General features: G+C 50.0%; 2 protein-coding genes across 2 annotated transcripts; both read right to left on the reverse strand.

The window, feature by feature from the left end:
- Nucleotides 1-7,498: 7,498 nt before the first annotated feature.
- On the reverse strand, nucleotides 7,499-11,048 carry CCL16 (C-C motif chemokine ligand 16). The gene is made up of 4 exons (XM_045526996.1): nucleotides 10,954-11,048; nucleotides 8,428-8,548; nucleotides 7,885-8,007; nucleotides 7,499-7,538 (listed from the first exon to the last, which is right to left on the reverse strand). The coding sequence occupies exons 1-4, from the start codon at nucleotides 11,027-11,029 to the stop codon at nucleotides 7,499-7,501; spliced, it is 360 nt and encodes a 119-aa protein (XP_045382952.1). The 5' UTR covers nucleotides 11,030-11,048.
- Nucleotides 11,049-12,997: 1,949 nt separating this feature from the next.
- Nucleotides 12,998-15,809, reverse strand: CCL14 (C-C motif chemokine ligand 14). Its single transcript, XM_045525514.1, has 3 exons — nucleotides 15,613-15,809; nucleotides 13,661-13,775; nucleotides 12,998-13,223 (listed from the first exon to the last, which is right to left on the reverse strand). The coding sequence occupies exons 1-3, from the start codon at nucleotides 15,698-15,700 to the stop codon at nucleotides 13,136-13,138; spliced, it is 291 nt and encodes a 96-aa protein (XP_045381470.1). The 5' UTR covers nucleotides 15,701-15,809; the 3' UTR covers nucleotides 12,998-13,135.
- Nucleotides 15,810-19,627: the final 3,818 nt, after the last annotated feature.

A 19,627-nucleotide genomic window follows, 5' to 3' on the forward strand; every position in this document is an offset into this window, starting at 1 on the left:
CTCCGGGAAGGGAGTCCATCAGTCCTAAATCTCTGAAGCGAGCCAGGCCCAGTACTAGGCACGTTACATATGTTGGTGTAATTCTCCTAAAAACTTGCAATTGTTGGTGTTTTGGTCTCCCTTTTATAGCAAAGAAAACTGAAGCTCAGAGAGGTTGAATGCTTTGCATGTCAGCACACAAACATGCTCTAAATTCTCACATCTTTAAAAAAATCCTCCTTGAACCCACACCCATTTCTGGCTCTGGCCCTAAATTTTGTTTCCGTTCACAAAAAGTTTCCTAGAGTTGCCTACAGTGCTGGTCCCACGTCCACAACCCCCATTCTCTCTCTCACCCCCTTTGGTTGGACTCTGTCACCATTTTCCACTGAGACTTCTCTCATCAAGGTCACCGATGGCCATTTCTCTATTCTTCCTTTATCTCTTGGCGGCACTCACCACATTGGACTATTCCCTCTTTCTTGAATTACTGTCTTCTTTTTGCTCCCAGGTCACCACCTTCTCCTAACCTTCTTGCTGTCTCACTAGCCACTCATCCATTCCATTTTTGTGCTGTTCCTGCTCCGCTCTGCCGCTAAATGTTTGAATGCCCCTGGGCCTGGTACCCCTTTCACACTCTTCCTGGCTGACTCCATCTGGTCCCATGGCTTTATATCTCCAGTGTGGCCTTTTCCAGGCACTGCAGACTCACACAGCCAACTCCCTCTTCAGCACGGCCACATGGACACCTAATAAGCATCTTCACATCATCCTGGCCCAAACAGAACTCCCGATTCCACCCCCAAACTTGCTCTTCCCCTAGAATTCCCCCTTTCTATAAATGGCACCAATATTCACCTAGTTGCTCAAGCCCAGATCTTTCTCAGTATGTCTTTTCAGTTCTAACCCCCAAACCTCTCCCTAGTCTATCTCACTTTCTTCTACCTCCACCACTACCTCCCTGGTCCAAGCAAGCCACCAGCATCTGTAGTCTGTACTGCTGTGGGGGTCTCCTAACTGGTCTCTCTTGCCTCCAGTAGCCAGTGTTGATTTTTTTTTTTTCCAAAACATGTAAACCAGATGATCTCACTTGGCTGCTTTAAAAGTCCCCAGTGGCTTCTCACCTCCCTCGGAATAAATTGCATACTCCTTACTCTGGCTTACAAAGCCCTGACCCGCTTTTTCCTTCCTCGACACTCATGCTATTCCCCTTCTCCTCCTCCTCCTCCTCCTCCTCCTCCTCCCCCTCCCCCTCCTCCCCCTCCTCCCCCTCCTCCTCCTCCTCCTCCTCCTCCCCCTCCTCCCCCTCCTCCCCCTCCTCCTCCTCCTCCCCCTCCTCCCCCTCCTCCTCCTCCCCCTCCCCCTCCTCCTCCCCCTCCCTCTCCTCCTCCTCCTCCTCCCCCCTCCTCCTCCTCCTCCCCCTCCTCCTCCTCCTCCCCCTCCTCCTCCTCCTCCTCCTCCCCCTCCTCCTCCTCCTCCCCCTCCTCCCCCTCCTCCTCCTCCTCCTCCCCTCCTCCTCCCCCTCCTCCTCCTCCTCCTCCCCCTCCTCCCCCTCCTCCTCCTCCCCCTCCTCCTCCTCCTCCCCCTCCTCCTCCTCCTCCTCCCCCTCCTCCTCCTCCTTCTCCTCCTCCTCCTCCTCCATGCTCTGGCCGAACTGCTGCAGTGATGCCAAGTAGTTCCTGCCTGAGGCCCTTTGCACTGGCTCTGCCCTCTGCCTAGAAGCTTCTTTCTTCCCCTGGTCCTTCCATGGCTGATATGCTCTAGACATTTAGCTCCCAGGTTGCATGTCACCTCTTCAGTGAGGCCTTTGTCACGACTCAATCGAAAGAGGTCATTCAGTCATGTCCTTGGATCTTGAGAGCCGTTTGCAATTCTTTTCATTTCCCCAATTCTACAATCCAAAGCTTCCACAAGACTTCTGTGAATCCCCAAGGGCTTACTTCACAATTTGCAATCTTCTTTTAGTTTTATTTACGTATTTTTTTTGAGATAGGGTCTTCCTCTGTTGCCTGGGCTAGAGTGCAGTGGCATTTTCATAGCTCACGGCAGCCTCCAACTCCTCGGCTCAAGAAATCCTCCTGCCTCAGCCTCTTGAGTAGCTGGGACTATAGGTGAGTGCCACCACACCTGGCTAATTTTTTTAAATTTTTTTGTAGCGACAGAGGTCTTGCTCTTGCCCAGGCTAGTCTCAAACTCTTGGCCTCAAGCAATCCTCCTGCCTTGGCGTTCCAAAGTGCTAGGATTACAGGTGTGAGCCACCATGCCTGGTCTCAAATTTCAATCTTTAATTCCTTATTCTGGGGGTGTTGGCTATGTCTTATCTATGCTCATCTTGATGTGGAGTTATTCCCTTCATCACTTTCTCCCAAACCACTCACATCAGGAGCTAAACAACTGGTGGAACTTTTGAGGACTCTGGGCAAGAGGAAAGTCCTTCTGTCCATTGCACAGTCTCTTGGCACAACTTCCCCGCTTCCTCCGAAGTCTTGGCCTCAGTCTGTAACCATGTTCTGAGGGAGTTTCCTGCCTTAGCTGGGGTTACCAAAGCATTTTCTTAACACGGGTTGTTTCCTCCATGAGAGGGATTCTTGCTTTCGCTGCTAAGAGGTTAAGAGTAGTTTCCATTTCATTATGATGCTTGTTCCAGACCCTGTGCCAGGGGTTGGGAGTTGTCACAGCAGCCCTGTAAGGTATCAGCTCCGTTTTGCACATGAGGAAACTGGGCTCAGAGAGGTTAAGGCCATGGCTGACAAATACCAGGTCCCTTTCTGCATTTGTCTGTTGCTTCTTCAAAATCTTCTTGGCAGGAGTCAGAAGATACCTGGACAGAGGCTCTCCAGGGAGCCTGGGTCATAGAAAAGGAGGCCTCAGGCTTTGAATGGTCTATTACTCCCTTAGTCAGATGACCCCAGTCTTCTGCATATTCATGTTAATACAAACCTCAGGCTTGTGTAGATCAGAGGTTTCTTCTGTTGAAAATATAGCCCCTGGTTCTAGTGCCAGATCTGCCAATGATTTGCAGCGTGACCTGGGGCGAGTCACTTTCCTTCTCTGGGCTTTAATTCCCTTGTCTTCACAATGATGGAAAGCTCCTTCCTGTCCTACATTCTATGGTCTTAAAAAAAAGCTGGACATTGGAATAATAAGGCCTGTCTATTGAGCACTTATCTGCTAAGCCTTTTAATCCTGTCAACACTGGGAGGTAGGTACTATTATTGATCTATTTTACAGGAAGGAAACCAAGGCCCAGAAGGCTTAGTAGTTACCCAAGACCTCAGAGTAAGTGACAGAGTTTGGATTTGAATGTAGATTTGAGTTTGGAGACGATGCCTTTTTTTTTTTTTTTTTTTAAGTGATGGGGTCTTGCCATGTTGCCCTGGCTAGGGTGCAGTGGCTATTCACAGGCGCAGTCATTGTGCCCTGTAGCCTACAGCTCCTGGGCTCAAGCAATTCTCCTGCCTCAGCCTTGTCAACCCAAGCAAATGACTTGGGCAAAAATCTCAATCAACAGAGCTTTATTATGCCAAAGTTGAGGAAGTGCCTCGAGCTGTGGCTGTTTTTTCCAAAGGGGAAGTTGAAATCTTTGTCTTTTAAAGGAATGTAGAAAGAAAGGAAAATGTGGGGGTGTGTGGGGGTGAGGGGGAACTGATGAGGCAAAATTGTTACATTCCTGTGAGGCCAGGAAATTTACATTTGACATAAAATAAGGAGAATGTTAGAAGAGAAAAAGGGAGTGAAGGGAGCGACAATTAGGTGGATGTAGTTAGGTAGGTGGAAGAATATCTGATTCTGTCTTGTCTTTAGTTCTGTTACCTGTAAAGATAAACTTGTAATTATTAGTGTGGAATCAACAGGCTTTAGTTTTACGTGTTAGACGTAGTTACAATTTGTAAGTCCTTGTTTATGGGAGGCCAGTAAGGAATTTCCTTAGTGAATGATGAGTGGGGCCAGTTCTTCACAGGTGCAGGAAGCCTTTATCTTCTCTTTTGCGTTAGGAGTTGGGGGCAGAGGTGGCCCTGAGACTTTGATTCCATTTTTACAGCCTTCCAAGTAGCTGGGACTACAGGTGTGTACCAGAGCACCCAGCTTGGATACAATGCTTTTAAACCACTTCAATTGTGTCCCCAAGTGCCAGCTCAGGCTGCTGACGATTTCTCCATGGTTGCTTCCCCACGTTCAACAACATGCACTCTCTTGGGAAGGAAATCTGTGCTCACATGACCCGTCTCAGAGGGCCTAACAACATTTCTAACAGGCTTGCTAAAACTAGCCTCAGGACATCAGGCCATCTGGTCCGAGTCCTCATGGCTGTGTAGAGAAGACATGTGACTGGTCCTTTGTGACTCCCAGTAGGATACTCTTTGTACGACCCAGAGTTGGCTCCTCACTTTCTTCCCTTCCTGTCCTAACTGGCCCCCTCACGCACTCCGCCATTCCACTCTCAGTCATATAAGCTGTTTGGGAGTAGGTTTGTGGGGGTGAAGTCCTTGCTTTAGGATGTCCCTGGCTGGAAACGCCTGTGTGTCAGAATGAGGAGGTCCTTCCTGTATTTGTGTGTTTAAAGTCACGCATCTATCTACCCACCTTGCAAAGACTAAGAATATCCCTCTTTAAAAATAATTGCATGCACCGTGTGCCTGAGAAATGTTCCAGTTCTGAACCATCAAGACTCTCTGGCAACCTTTATGTTATGTAGTGCGGTGGGGTGGGGATTTGACTTTGTGTATATACATTCTTAATTAGTCAGGTTTTCAGACTGACATCTCAGCCCTGAATGCCTTTGATGGACCAAAAAAAAAAAAAGACAATAACGACATTCCCATTCCAGCTTGCCAGAATCCTGGCCCTCTGCTTTCTGTTTCCAGCCCTGTCTTCTAGGTCTTTGAACTCTGATCCTCTGACTTTGACCTGGTGCTAGCTTCCTGCTGTCTCTGATGTTGTTCTGACTCCTGTGTCAACCTAGGCCCTGCCACGGCCCCCACCCCCACCCCATGTCTGCGCTGGCCTCCGCAAGCAAACGTTCAGGCCTGAAATACATTGTATTTCTTAGTGATTCTGTCATCCCCGGGCTGTGAGCTCCTGGAGAAAGGTGTTTGATCATGTTTAGCTGTAACCCCTGCGCTTTGATAGCAAGGAGGACGGAGAGAAATTTCTGGATCTTGGAGCAGGAGCTCACAGTCTAGGGAGGGGAACGAAAGCAGGTAGCACTGGCCCCTGTGGAGGAGTGAGGGCAGCAAGCATGTGGGGCAGAGCCTCCAGCCTCACCTGCCTCTGAGCCCCTGCCTGGCCATTGTGGTGACTGATGGGTCATTGCACAAGTTGAGGTGCTTTTGGTAAAAGTAACAGAAACCAAGGTCTGCTAACTGGCTAGCAAGAAAAGGGGAATACCCACATGTCCACTGACAGATGGCTGGGTAAACAAAATGTGGTAGATGTGTACAATGGAATACTTTATTATTCAGTAATTAAGAATATATTATTCAGCCTTAAGAAGGAATGAAGTTCTGACACATGCTACAATATGGATGGACCTTGAGGACATTGTGCTTAGTGAAGTCACGAAAAGACAAATACTGTGTGATTCCACTTGCACGAAATACCTAGGGCTGTCACATTCATAGTGAGATAAAGTAGAATGGCGGTTACCAGGGGCTTGGGGAGGGGAGTTAGTATTTAACAGGTACAGAGTCTCAGTTTGGGATGATGAAAAAGGTCTGGAGAGGAATAGTGGTGAGGGTTGCACAACAACATGAATGTCCTGAATTGTACCCTTAAAAATAGTTAAAATGATAAATGCTATGTTTAATTTAGTGCACATGTGCATGCACACCCAGAACTGACTTAAACACAACAAAAGTTATTGCTGAGGTCCTGAAATGCCACGATGGCCATTTAGGAATTTTTTTAAAAATTTATTTATTTATTTTTTAAATTTCAGAATATTATAGGGGTACAAACATTTTGGTTACATATATTGCCTTTGCATTGCCCAAGCCAGAGCTACAAGCGCGCCCATCCCCCAGACAGTGCACTCCACACCCATTAGTTAAGCATTTACCCATCCCCCCTCCCCGGCACCCGATGAATGTTACTTCCACGCATGTGCCTAAGTGCTGATCAGTTAGTATCAATTTGATGGTGAATGCATGTGGTGCTTGTTTTTCCAAGGAATTTTTTTTAAAGGTGGGATGATGGGACAGTCGCTGGGGCATGTCATGGAACTGAAAGACTAGCCCCAAGCCTGGAGTGGGGACAGGATGTGAGACAGTTCAGGGACTTCAGGGCAGAAGTTCATAGACCTCTTCCCTTGGGACGCTGCCAGAAACTCGCTTCTCCTCTAGCAGCAACCGGTCTGTGTATCTCAGGTCCAAATTTCAAATCTCTCCGAGAGTCGGGTTGGCCAGCTGGGTCAGGAGGCCGCTCTGCAGGGGCAGATTGTCCTGGGCAGGATCGGGGCGACAGGTTTGTGTGTTAGCAACAGGGCCTCCAGGGGCAGTTGTGGGTCAGTTTACTAGAATCCAATTCACTGAATGAACAGTGTTCAGAATGATCACTTCACCACATTTATCTTCTTCTCTTACTATCTAGCCTCAAACGCCTGATGTTTGTTTTGTCTTCACAACAGCATTTTGGGGCAACGTTGAACGCAAGGGAGCTGAGTCAGCTGCTGGCTGCTGAGCTGGAGATGGAGGGAGAGATCGAATATATATGTCTGGCCTTGGTGCTACGGAAACCCTCTAGCCCCCAAACTTGACAAAATTCTCAAGGAATGAGGAGAAACCTCCGAAAAAACTGATATGAAGCTTCCTTTACCCTAGCAGAAAAAAAGGCAGGAAGTTATTGCGTGCTTGAGTTTTGGACCAAGAGTTTACCCCCAACCTCGTCGAATGCCCTTTCCCTACCCTGCAAAGCTTAGCATGGGAGGTGGAGATTTGTCCCTCTTCGTTTTTGATCAGGCACCCTCTGTACCCATGCCACCCCGAGGAAGACCGAATCCGAGCTGGATCTAGCAAACCCTCGGCAACAGGGACAAAAATGATTCATGTGAATATTCCCACCCTGACCTGCTAAGAAAAAGTTTTATCATAAAAGAAAAGAATAATGGAAGGAAAAAATACATCCAGAAAAAGGGATAAGGATGGATAAGAAAAGTCAAGAGTTCCTGGGGGCTCTTAATGGGTCAAGACCCAAAGGCCGGCGATGGTCTGGCAGGTTGGAACCTGGCTAATTATTCAGAATGGCTGGGGTGTTGGTGAGAGCTGAGGAGCTGAAAGCAGAGCCAGGAGAAGGACGCGAGAGAAGTTTTTCTGTGTATTAAGAACGTATCTCTGCCTACCTCCCTTAACTTTGGCATTTCTTCCTGGGATTGAAAAAATATTCAAAATGCATTTTCTTTATTTCAGTCATTGGCCCGTTTCTCTGACTGTGGCTGTGCTAGTTTCAGAGCATAAAGCTGCCCCCGTCTGCATAGGTTTGTCCCTTCCTTCCATAAGCTGGGGCTCCTACTAAGGCCCGGTCCTCATGGAGAGCTTCGGAGCTGGGGTTGGCCTTTCTTTGATGTATTACTTTTTTTTTTTTTTTTTTTGAGACAGAGTCTCACTTTGTTGCCCGGGCTAGAGTGAGTGCCGTGGCATCAGCCTAGCTCACAGCAACCTCAAACTCCTGGGCTTAACCGATCCTACTGCCTCAGCCTCCCGAGTAGCTGGGACTACAGGCATGCGCCACCATGCCCGGCTAATTTTTTCTATATATATTTTTAGTTGTCCAGATAATTTATTTCTATTTTTTTAGTAGAGACGGGGTCTCACTCAGGCTGGTCTTGAACTCCTGACCTCGAGCGATCCACCCGCCTCGGCCTCCCAGAGGGCTAGGATTACAGGCGTGAGCCACCGCGCCTGGCCTGATGTGTTACTTTTAAGCCCTGAGTTTCTGGAGGGCAGCAAAGGTAAGCTGGGATCCTTGATGTACTCTTGGACCCAGTCATTGCTGGGGTTGCTGCAGACGTCTCGGTTCTTTCTGGTGATGAAGCTGCAGAGGCAGAATTAGACTGTCATGGGCTGCAGGCTTGGTTGGGGCCCTAGTGCACCACACCCCAGCTCACACGGGGCTTGTCTCATGTTCCCTGCAACTTCCCTGGGCCTCCCCTGGCTGGCTGCCCTCAGAAGACCTCTCCTTCTGGCCTCAAGACCCATCATCCCTTCTCTCAGTCCCTTCCCCACTCAGCCCACACCCTCTGGCTTGGGTTTCTTAATGGCCACCATCTATCGGACCACACAGCTGTAAGTGGCAAAAATCAAGAATTAAACCCAGGCCCCTGAGATCCAAAGCCCAGACCCTTAGCCATGATTCCACTGCTTCCAGCATGGAGACCTCTTGGTCCTGTGATTCCATTCCTGCCCCGGGGGTCCTTGTCCCTCTCCACAGCAGTATCTATAGGGAAGTGCTTACATGATTGCTGGCAGGTGACAGATGAGGGCCTTCTGGTATCCTACCACCAGTTTCCTTGGCAATATTTTCTCATGATACTTCAGGCAGCAGGTGGTCGGTTGGTTCACCGCCTCAGGAATTTCTGCAGGAATCACATTGCAGGCTGAGCCAGGAAGGCACAGAGGGGAGACCACCGCTGCCCACCTCCATCTCCCACCAATTGCATTTCACTGCTCTGATAGCAAAGCCATCTGTTAGCAGGGACTGATGATAGCTCGATGGGTAATAGAGAAAGTGAAAAAGATAAACCCCTCTGGGGGAGACCCATGTACAACCTTCAGCCTCTGAACTGAGTGTCACCAGGACAAATGACTTGGTTATTTGCTGATAAACCAGGACGGAGCCGCTTCACTTTTGTTTGCTCATGACTTGATCTGACAAGCACGTCTTGAGTTTGTGTTACATGCCAGGCTCTAGGGGAGTAAAAACAGGAGGATGCAGCCACTAGCCTTGAGTAGTGAGGGTGAAAAGGGAAAGTGAAAGATTAAACAAACGGTACAGTAGAACGTGGTCGGGGATAGAATAGACTTTGGCACAAGGTGCTGTTGGAAGAGAGTGAGGGCACCTAACCCATCCTTGGTGGCTGAGGAAGAAGTCCCAAAGCAAGGAGTGCCCAAGTTGCTTCTTAAAGAATGTGCAGGATTTAGACAAAGGAGGAATAGGATCTAGAAGAAAGAAATGTAGGAAGGCCAGAAGAGGGGGAAGCTCAGTGTGTTTAGGGAGCGCTGAGCAGTTGGGGGTGGCTGGGATGCAAGGTGAGGAGGAAGGAGTGGGGAGAAATGAACTGGAGAGAGAGGAGGGCCTGGACACACAGCGACTGAGCTGGGGTGGAATTTGGACCATCCTAGAGGCACAGGGGGGTGGGGGGGTGGCTGAGACCAGAGAGGAAGAGAGAGGGTGGAACCATGAGGGAGAGAAGTTAAGGCAGGAGGAAAAAGCATATGATTTAGGCCTCTGGGTCAGGCAGCTTGGGTCAGAATCCTGACTTGATTTGAAGTTTGGTTTGAATTATGGGCAATTTTCTTCATCCATATAAGTTTAAGTTTCCTCATCCATTAAATGGGGGTAAAAAGATACTTATATCCTAGGATCATGGTGAGAATTAGTTCAGAAAATGCTTGGAAAGCCCTTAACTCAGAGCCTGACACACAGAAAGACTCAATTAGTGCTTATAATATTTATTATAATTAAAAGCAAGTGGTAATAATGACAATTCTTGCCTTGGCAGTGGCTCTTTCCCCCTCCTCCCTGTGATGCTTGCAGGATGCTGGACTGGATGGTTACTGTCGCTGTGTTTCCCTCGAGCTCCCCTGACTACCCACCAGTCGGGGATACTACACAGGAGGCCAGACCAGAGACCGCCCGAGTCCCCGAACCTGCAGAGTACAAATCCCTTTGTAGCCTGACCCCTCGCCTCCAGCTGGTGGCAAAGCTTGGGACATCTCGAGAGCACCGTCTGGCTGGCCCATGCTCTGTGTGGGCCATTTTCTCGTCCCTGAAGTCTCAACCCCCTGGAGTGGCCTGACTGAACTTCTGGAGAAGCATCGTTGCCCCCTCCACCCACCAGACGCACACAGTTCCTCCATAAGTGGCCCTACACACAGTCCCCTCTGTGAGAGACATTCGTGTCCTGGGTTCTCAAAGCAGAGTTTACCCAGATCAGGGCCATCCTGACAGTGTGTGGGCAGATTACCAGGTGCACTTGACCCTTGCTCCCCGTGTTTCTATAGGCAGCCAGGGCAGACTGCATGCCCAGCGTAGCCTTAAGGGAGAAAAAGAGGGGCTGGGCAGCCTCAGGTGGGTATGTGGACAGGCTGAGTGTCTTTGTCCCTCCCCTGTCAACAGGTCCTCATAAGTGATGGTGGAGGCAGAGGATACAGAGTGGGAAAAACAAACCCTCTGCTCCAGAGGTCCCAACTCCCCCTGTCCCCATATCTCCAAACCCTTTCAACCCCTTCCCTCTTTCCTGTAGTCTTTATTCTTAGGCTGGGGGATGGAAGAGGGGAGCTCTTGGCCATCCCACTGGGACTCATTCTGGTTGTCTGACAGTCCCAGCAATCCACGCCAGCCACTGTGAGGAAGGGGTGTCTAGGTTCACACTCCCCGTTTCTGAGCTTGGTCCCAGTGGTGGCTTCAACCTGCCTCTCCCAACTCATTCTCCCAGAGCATCTGCTGCTTTTCTTGTGTGCTCACGTCATCATATACATTTCTTATTGTAGTTTCTGCTACTTCCTTGGCTCCTCTTCCTAAGTGATCATCCCTGGTCCCCATCCTTGGGACTCCTGGGGAAACTTGTCCCTGGGGATCTGGACCAAGCCCAGCTCTACTTACAAAGGGGAGAACTGGAGGTCAGCAGCTGTGCATGAAGGTGGGGGAGCCCCCAGGGCTGATGGGGCCGGAGACCTGACAGTACTCTTGGTGTCACCTCCCTGCCAGCTGCCCGGTTCCCCTTTCTCACTCCTGCCCTACAGGGACAAGTGGACTCACTTGGCTGGCTGTTAAAAGCAGCAGTAGTGGTGGGGATGACGATGAGGAGAAAGAAGGCAGCTACAGAGACCTTCATCCTCTCAGTGGGGTGGTACAGCTTCAGGGGACAGCCGAGCAGAGATGTCCTCCTCCTCGCAGCTGGTCGTCCGCTCTCCGACTGCTCAGCTCTCTGGACTCTGATCGCCTCAGAGCCGGTGGAGGAGGAGAAGCAATGGGCCTCGGTGTTTGCTGAAAGGCAGGGCAGTGGAGGACACGGCCTGGTGCAGAGCTGAATTCAGTGAGACCGAATTCATGCAAAGGAACGAGCAGGAGAAGGAGTGGTGGCTGTGTGCAGGCTCAGCCACCTTGCACGCCCTGTCTTACTTAATCCTCCCGATAGTGAGGTAGCAGCTCTTACTCCACTGGGGCCACTGAGGCTTAGAAAGGTTGAATAAATTGTCCAAGGTCACATGGGTGGAGGGTGAATAGGCAGTGCTGGAAACCAGATGTGTGTGATTTTATTGGTTACCTGCCACCATCTCTGTGCTGGGGAAGAGAGTGGGCGGGTTGAGCTGTCCGTTTCCCCAAGTGATCCGTCTTGGGGAGGGTGAGCATCAGGCAGGATTAGAGGGAGCACAGACTGAGGCAAGGGTGGGGTTTACCGGCCTCTGAGAAGGATGGTCCCTATCCCCGGTCCAAGGACACACGATTGAACTCGCACTCTTTCATGTCACAGATTAGGCTACTAATATTCTGAAAAACAATGCGTCTGATCCTTGGGTCTCCATTTGTTACTGAAGTGTCTGGCTTATTTTTGAATGTTTTTATTTATCTCCTTGGACCTCGGACTTTGGACCGATTTTTAGGTGTAGCTGGCTGGTCCTTCCTGGGTGCCTGCAGGCACCCTGCCACCCTGGCCGGCCGCGACCAGCAGAGGGCGCTCCGACCCCGCGCGCCTGACCACCCGCCGGGACGTCCGGGGGTTCCCAGCTTCGCCCTCCCGGGTGGCCTGGGCTCCGGCCGCGCCTGCCCCACAGCATCACCTCTCCTCAGTCTGGCTCAGGAGGAGGGATGGAAGGTACAGGGGATCTTGCCGTTGAGGGACTGCGAACTCCAGAGGCACAGGGACATGTTTCGGGAGTCGAGAGGAGCGGGAGGCAGCCAGGAGGGGGAGCGTGCAGATCCTTAAGGCGCCTGGCGTGGCTGCCCGTGGGCAGGGAGGCCACAAGGTGCGGTTCGTCCTGGTGGGGTCAAGGCAGTCAGTGCTGGGGAAGCCACTCGTCTGTGGAAGGCGGGAGCCCCGGGGAGGGTGGCCTAGTCCCTACGCTGGAGCACGCTCTTACTCCAAGCACACCGAGGTCCTCCTGGAGCCCTGAAGGTGGGTTTGAGAGCCTGTTCTTGTAGCACAGGCCTCCCCTCTATTCCTGTCTCATTCCTTTTGTTTCTCCCTCTCTCCAACCATCCATCCGTCCATCCGTTTCCTGAGCACCTGGTATGGGCCTGGCTTTCTGCTAGGCCTTGCGGGGGCTACGCAGGCGAGCACATGAGTAAAACAATGCAGTACAACCTGGTGTATGTAAGTGGGGGGGAGGGGGAGGGATTGGATAAAATGTGTCCCTGAGTCATTCCTATCCCTGACAGCAGTGAGGACAGGCCTTGGAGACAGCACAAAACAGGGCTGTGGAGTTTGGCTGCTGTGGAGAGGCCTTTATGAAGTTGTGTCTGTAGAATCAGGTGATGACTCTCAGCGTTTACACTTATTGTGAAGCTTGAGTAAGAGAATGCATATAGACTGGGTAGCAGAGTGGTGGAATGTGGAAAGCGCTAAGAAAATGGCATCTGCTGTTGTTGTTTTTTGGAGGAAGTGGCCTTCACACCGAGTTTCTTTCTCACCTTCTGCTTCTCACTACCCCCCGTCACAGGCCTGACCCATTTTTTGCACCAGGCTCTGGCAAAACTTCTGCACAGCAAAGGTGGATGCTGAGGATGCCACACCCAGGCAGGGCCCACTGGCGTCCCCAGGCCACAGCCAGGGAGTAAATTCAGTAGAAATGGACAAGGGCAGTGGAGGACGTGACGGTTTTTAATTCAAGGCAGGGCAGTGCAGGGGGTGGCTGGGGCTGCGAGCCGGGGGCAGGAGAGGGGCCTCGGCCTCTTCGCTTTAGATCTCTCAGCTGCGCCTTCTCCACTACCTCCGGGTCACTCAGTTCTCCTCCATGTCCCTGATGTAGTCCTGGACCCAGTCGTCACTGGGGTTGCTACAGATGTAATGGCCCTTTTTGGTGATGAAGCTGTGGAGCAAGAGGGAGAAGGTTCATAAACCGAGGGGGCCGGCAGCTGAGAGAGCCCGTCCTCCCTCCCTTCCCGATTCCCTGCCTGACCCAGACTGTGTCTCCTTCCTTTGCCAGAGACAGCCCAGGGCCAGCCTCCTTTCTCAGACATGCTGTTCAGCCCCTGTGACCCACAGGCCCATCTAGTCTCTGTGTACCCCCAGGGAAGTGCCCTCTTGCCTTCTTCTCCCTGCCCTGGACACCTCCCCACACGTGGGGACAGCTTCCCCGTGGCTCATGCAGGCTCCAGCAGGAAAGCCCCAGATTGCCCCTCGGCTGCCTCTCTCTGCCTAGGCACCCTGGGAGGTGCCCTGGGGGTCCCCACCCCACATCCTCCCTGCCCCCCACCAGGCCCTGCTGGCTCCCTCTCCCCCATGTGGTGTGTGGGTACCACCTACACGATTCCAGGCTTGGAGCACTGGCTGCTGGTCTCATAATAATCCGTAATGCGGTAACGCGGGAGCTCGTGGGTAATGTAGGTGAAGCAGCACTCGGCGGGGTGGTAGGGTCCTCCTGAGGGGACAGCATGGGCAGATGCTGAGAGACTGTCGGCTGCTTCTGCAGCCCACGGGGGTGTAGGAAGGAAGGAGGAGGAGACGGCCCCGCAGAGCTCAGACGGAGGGCTCTGGAGAAGCTCCATCCTCTCTTCCCACCTCGGAGAACCTCTCAGGCTCCTCTTTCCCTCCTTCATTAGAAGTCACCCGCCCTCCTTTCCTTCAGCCCTCCTGGAGAAACTGGCTGATGACTTTCAACCCCAGAGAAGAGCAGCAAACCCAGGTCTTCTCGGTGGGCTCACTCCACCTCTGGGGGCTGACTTGCCGAGAGGGCTGGTAACCTGGCCAACGTCACGCAACCTGTGTGCCTTATTCTGGAACGATACTCCAAATGCAAGGACGATTTGAGAGAAATCCCAACGGGGATTAGGAGACATACCATTTGGGAATGCAGAGCCAGCCCCTCCTAGACCCCATCCTGCCCGTGTCCTCATTGAACACTTGGCCTGCAGAGAGGGAAGGATGCCCTCACCAAGCCCCAAGGACGATGGCCGCAGGGTCGGGACGCCCAAATCCTAACCCAGTCTTGCCTTTGCTTTCTTCCTGCTGTGACCATTGTGCTTTTCCTTTGAGTTTTCTCCTCCATAAATGAGGCCTTTGGACTTTGGTTTTTACACTGAGCTCCCTGGGTCTTGGGGGAGCTTCAGGGACTCTCTTGGAGGTGCTGTTGCATTTGAAAATGGTGTCTTGGGGACTGTACCCCAGTCCACTCTGTTTTCAGTTTTAACTATTGGGCCTCTGTGGGAAATTTTGCTTGAAGAAAAGGTTTCATGGTCTAAAACATCTTGAAAATCACTGGATTAGGTGATATTTCAGCTTTTTTCTGATTGTGAAATTTCATGGCTCTCACAGGAGGAGCGATTGCAATCACAGAGGTAGCAGGAAAGGCATTGCAGGCTGAGGGCCCTGTGCAAACGAGCACATGCTGTGATCACGGAGTAGAGAAACCAAGCGTGTGCACACTGTGTGACCAGGCTGGGCAGAAACAAGGGTGCACATGGCGATGGCCTCGGCAGTCACTGGGGGTGACCAGACGCTTGTGTGGAGAGGAAAAGGCCCGGTCCTGTTGTCCAGCACATTCTGGGCAGCGTCCTCACTATCCGAGGAATAGAATAGGGATCCCGGGACCCTGAGACCCAGTTGGGGCTCTGACTCTCCCACCTTATTCCCCGGTACTGACAGGTGACTTCAGAGAGGCCAATGGAATTGCCCAGATACCTGTTAACTTTAGACTAACTTTATTTCAACAACTTTCTATGTTTCCCTCCAGATTCTGAAAAGGAAACGAGGTAGACGGCAGGGTGAGAAGTAGTTCTGGCTCTCTGTAAAGGCAGGTCGTCCTGAGAAAGAAGCTGAGGAAAGGTGGCCTGGGAGGGACCCTGGGAGGTGGCCTAGTGTCCCCCGAACCCAGCCCCGAGCAGTGCTGCACGCAAAGGGCACGGGTGATGTGGGGAGCAGTAGGGCCCACATCTCAGGAGGCCGATAGCCAAGATGGCCTTGAGGGGCTCTGAGCACTGCTCCTCGAGCTCCCCCGGACGATACCCCCCCAGTGGGGCGGGCTACTCTTCTGCTTAACAGCAGTGGGAGAGGAATTGAGGGAGTGGAGAGGCAGGCTGGCCTCACTCCGTGACCTGGAGGGGAAGGGGCTCCAGTCCAGGGGGAGGCTAGGGGTGAAGCCAGTTGGAGAAGACCCCCGAGATGCTGCTCGAGCCTGCCTCCTCGTCTCCCCGGCCACCTTGCTCCCGCTCTGTCCCCACAGGGCCTGGATGGGAGGGAAGACAAGGTGCTGCACTCACGTGAGGAGGATTTGGCTCCGGCCCCTGGGGGGGTGATGCAGAGGAGGAGGAGAAGGAGGAAGGAGATGGCAGCCACCGAGACCTTCATCCTGTGGGGAGCCGCTGCAGAGGAGATCTGGCCTGTGGGGTCTTCTGAGGCTCCTGGGGTGAGGAAGGGTTGAGAAATGATCACTGAGGCCAAATGTTTTTGAAAATAAGGGAACTAAGATTTTGCAGGGAAGTAGAAAAGCCGCGATGCCTCAGCGATTTCATGTCCTGCAAGTTTGTTGAGGGTGGCGTGAAGGAAGCACGGAGACCCAGGGTTTAAGGGAGGACGTGGCCTCCCATCCCCAGGGGAGCAAGTTTAACTCCTGTGACATAAGCCCTTTCTTAGGCACAGGGCTGGGGCCCTGCCTCCGACTTACCAAAGCATCTCATGGCCGATGTGTCCTGGGCCCAATTCCAGTTCCAGGCCTCAGAACAAGGCCAAGTGGGGCCTGGAGGTTTAGGATCTGTTCGTCTGGAGATTGGAGGGCATTCGAGGTAGTGGGATGAGGTCTGCAGTCCCCCATGCATCAGGGCTGGGAAATCTTCGCTTAAACTCATTAGCAGAACCTGCCGTTCCCAGCCTCATCCCCACCCCTCGCCATCCCCTGGGGCGAAGAAGTGCTCTGATTCTCAGTAGAGAATTCATTTATGTAATGGTTGCTATACACGCCAGCCACTGTCCCAAATGCTTTATGAATATTAGCCCATTTAATCTTTATAGCAGCAGTTGAGGAAACTGAGGCTCAGAAGCAAAGCCCAAGCTTTGGCAATTGATAAGAGGAAGTGGGTTCAAACTCAGGCAGTGTTCTTAACCCACAGTGTTAAGTCTGTGTTCCTAACCACTACGCTGTGAAGACAGGGAGACCTTCTGAGCTGTCTAAAAATGTCCTGGTTTGCTTGGGCTCTCCGTAAAGCCTTTAGTCTTAGCTCTTTCTGAGCTCAGGTAGTGGATCCCTTTGAGAACCCTCTCCTGGTTTCTGACTTTCACTACAGAGAAGCTTGGTGGGAACCTTAGAAAATGCCTAGTTCAGGGATGGCTAGCAGGTTTCGTCGATTAGTGGTGGACTGGAGCTCTGTGTTGAAAACTATCCCAAGGCTGTGTCCAGGCACATGGGGAAGAAGTCCGGCGGCGGTGCAGCTTGCGTGTTGTGTATGCATCCCTGGATTCCTCTAAACCGGCCATTTACCGAGTGGAAGCTGGGGGTCAGAAAGGCCAGCAGTTTGCTCATGTTCACATAGTAATTTGGATGCAGGACAAAGCCCACCTCTGCAGATTCTCAGTCTAGCAGCTTCACCGTGCTGTTCTTGGGGGCACTTCCTGCATTCTGCTTGCCACTGTGCTTAGCTGGCTATTCAATCCTCTCCTCACCTGGAGTCATCACGGCAGGGAACGTCTGTTACTTCCCTCTGCCCAGTAACACACAGACTAGCATGTAGCAGGTGATTCATAAATATGTTTTCAGAGAAGGATGAATAAATAAATCAAGCCAGGTCTAAATGTGTATATCTTACAGGAAATGGCTGAATTCTCATGGTTAGGTGTGGAGACAAGCCATTAATCATACATTTTCTGTATTCATTGTCATCAATAACAACATTATTTAAACTTTTCAAATGAAATGATAACAATTATCATTAGGAACAATCTCAGAAAATAAGTCGTTTCTGGGAAGAATATGAGTTGGAAAGAAATAATGTTCACTTCTTTGTTTGGGGGAGACTTACAGGAAATTCCTTTATTTTTCCAGCAATTATTGAGTTCCTACCTATTGAAATATTAGTCTGTATATGCTAGCTGCTATGATAAACAACCCAGAGCATCGGTTAAATGAAGGTTTGTTTCTTGCCCGTGTCCTGGTTCCGTGTGGGTCAGGTGGGGTGTGATGGTGTGTGTTGGGCAGGGCTGTTCTACTGCTTCGGGAACCAGGGCTGCTTCTATCTTGTGAGGCCATTATTTTCAGCACAGGCCTGCACGGCTGATATCCAAGGGGAGAAACAGAGGAGGATTGGAAGATCTTCATGAACCAGTTCTGGAAATCAATAAATCACTTTCACTCACATTCCATGGGCAACATCAACTCACCTAGCTCTAACCTAATAAAAAAGGGATGGAAAATATACATCATCTGTGTACCTAGGAGGAAAAAGGAATATGTGTAGTGATCACATCACTTCTTTGCCACAATATCATATGCCAGGTACTGGGCCAGGCTTGGAGGGAGGGAATCAAGGTGACCCTGACCTCAGAGGACTCAGAGGTTAAACAGGGACTGAAAAAAGTAAAGGAAATTGCAATACAGTGGGATGAATGGAATTTGGTAGCAACATAATTAGAGAACTTAAATGTTCTCCGGTTCACTGGTGATTATGCAATGTAAAAAAAAATTATGTAAAATGTTTTTCAAAGCAACACATATACATTGGTTAAAAAAGTTGCAAAATACAGAAAGGATGTATAGGACATAAACTTTCTGAGTTCATGCTTGTCTGAGGTCATTATTCAGCCCTCACACTTGATTGATATTTTGCCAGATATAAAATTCTACATTGAGAATATGTTTCTTTTGGAACTTTCATCTGTGGCGATCTGGTGTTTCCTCTCTCTAGAAGATTTTAGGACTTATTATTCAATCTTGTTTTCTTACTTGTTGGCACAAAAAGATGTTCCAGGCTAATCCTGTACTTTCCCTGGCCCAGCCTCTGGAATTAGCCATTTCTCCAATGAGTCCTGATTCCCTTTTGTGAAAAATGGTTTTGAGAAACTATGATCTGAATGCTTGGTGTGCTCATTGCTGGGGGGATGGCATTGCTTTTATGTCTGAGCTTTCAGTGGACAGACTAGGAAATATATGTAAGCATATAGGTACGTATTTAAATTTACATCTATTTATATTTATCTGTTTCATATATTACCAGCAATTTCTATATCATCTTTTTATCTATATGAAAACCCAAAAGTTTATACCACAACTTCCAATTCCAAGTCAACACCACAGAGTTATTTCAGTCTTCCCCCTTTCTGTAGGTTTCCCTCCCTACTCTGGTGGTGAGAAACTGGCTCCCATTAACCTCAATGTATCTACTTGAATTTGCTCCGTCCTCTGGATGTCACAGTTCTGGTCACACTGGCTGTAACCTTGACTCCAGCTCTGCTGGCCTCAACCATGTGGGTCGTCCCCTCTGCCCTAGCCCTGGTAGGGCCCTGTTGAACTATATTACTTTTTAAATAGTGTCTCTGGTTCTCAAAGCGAAAGACTAAAAATATGGGTGTTTCCCTTTGCTATTGTATGCTTTGCTGATTTTGGTGAAGATCTTTTAAAATCGTTTTAATGACTTTTAAGCAATTTTTTTCTCGCTATTTGGTATGACCTCTGAGATTTTTACTTTTAAAAATTCAAAGTTGGTTGTCAGACTTATTAGCCATGTTTAACACTTTTTCCAATTATATATTTCTTTTATAACTAAGCAGCTTTGATAAGCTTCATCATAAAAAATCAAATTTCAGCGCACATGAAGAACTTGTCCATTTTGTTTTGTGTCATTGAAAAGACAATGATTCATTTTTCAACTCATTTAAATTATTTTTTGATTACTAAAGAAATAGGTGCCTTTTATAAATACTACATACAATGTTGAAATTATGAAGTCAAGAGTGACAGTTCCTGTCAAATTTCCACTCTACTATGCAGCTTCAGCATTACCTAGAGACTTGTTAGAAATGCTGATTCTTTGGTCCTAGTCCCAGGGCTACTGAACCGGATTTCTAGGGGTGGGCGCCAGCAATCTGTTTTAACAAGCCCTCCTGACGGTTCTTATGCTGAAGTTTCAGATGCCCTTATCTACAACGTAGCTTGCCTCAATATGTGGTATCTTTAGTCCCTGGGCAGTCCAGGTGGGGCATGGGGAGGCTTGAGTCCCAGTTTCCTTCATATAAACAGCCTTATCTTTTACTATTATTATTATTTCTTTTTAGACAAGGTCTCACTCT

This window comes from Lemur catta, chromosome 15 (genome assembly GCF_020740605.2).
Source record: "Lemur catta isolate mLemCat1 chromosome 15, mLemCat1.pri, whole genome shotgun sequence".
Lineage (NCBI taxonomy): Eukaryota > Metazoa > Chordata > Mammalia > Primates > Lemuridae > Lemur > Lemur catta.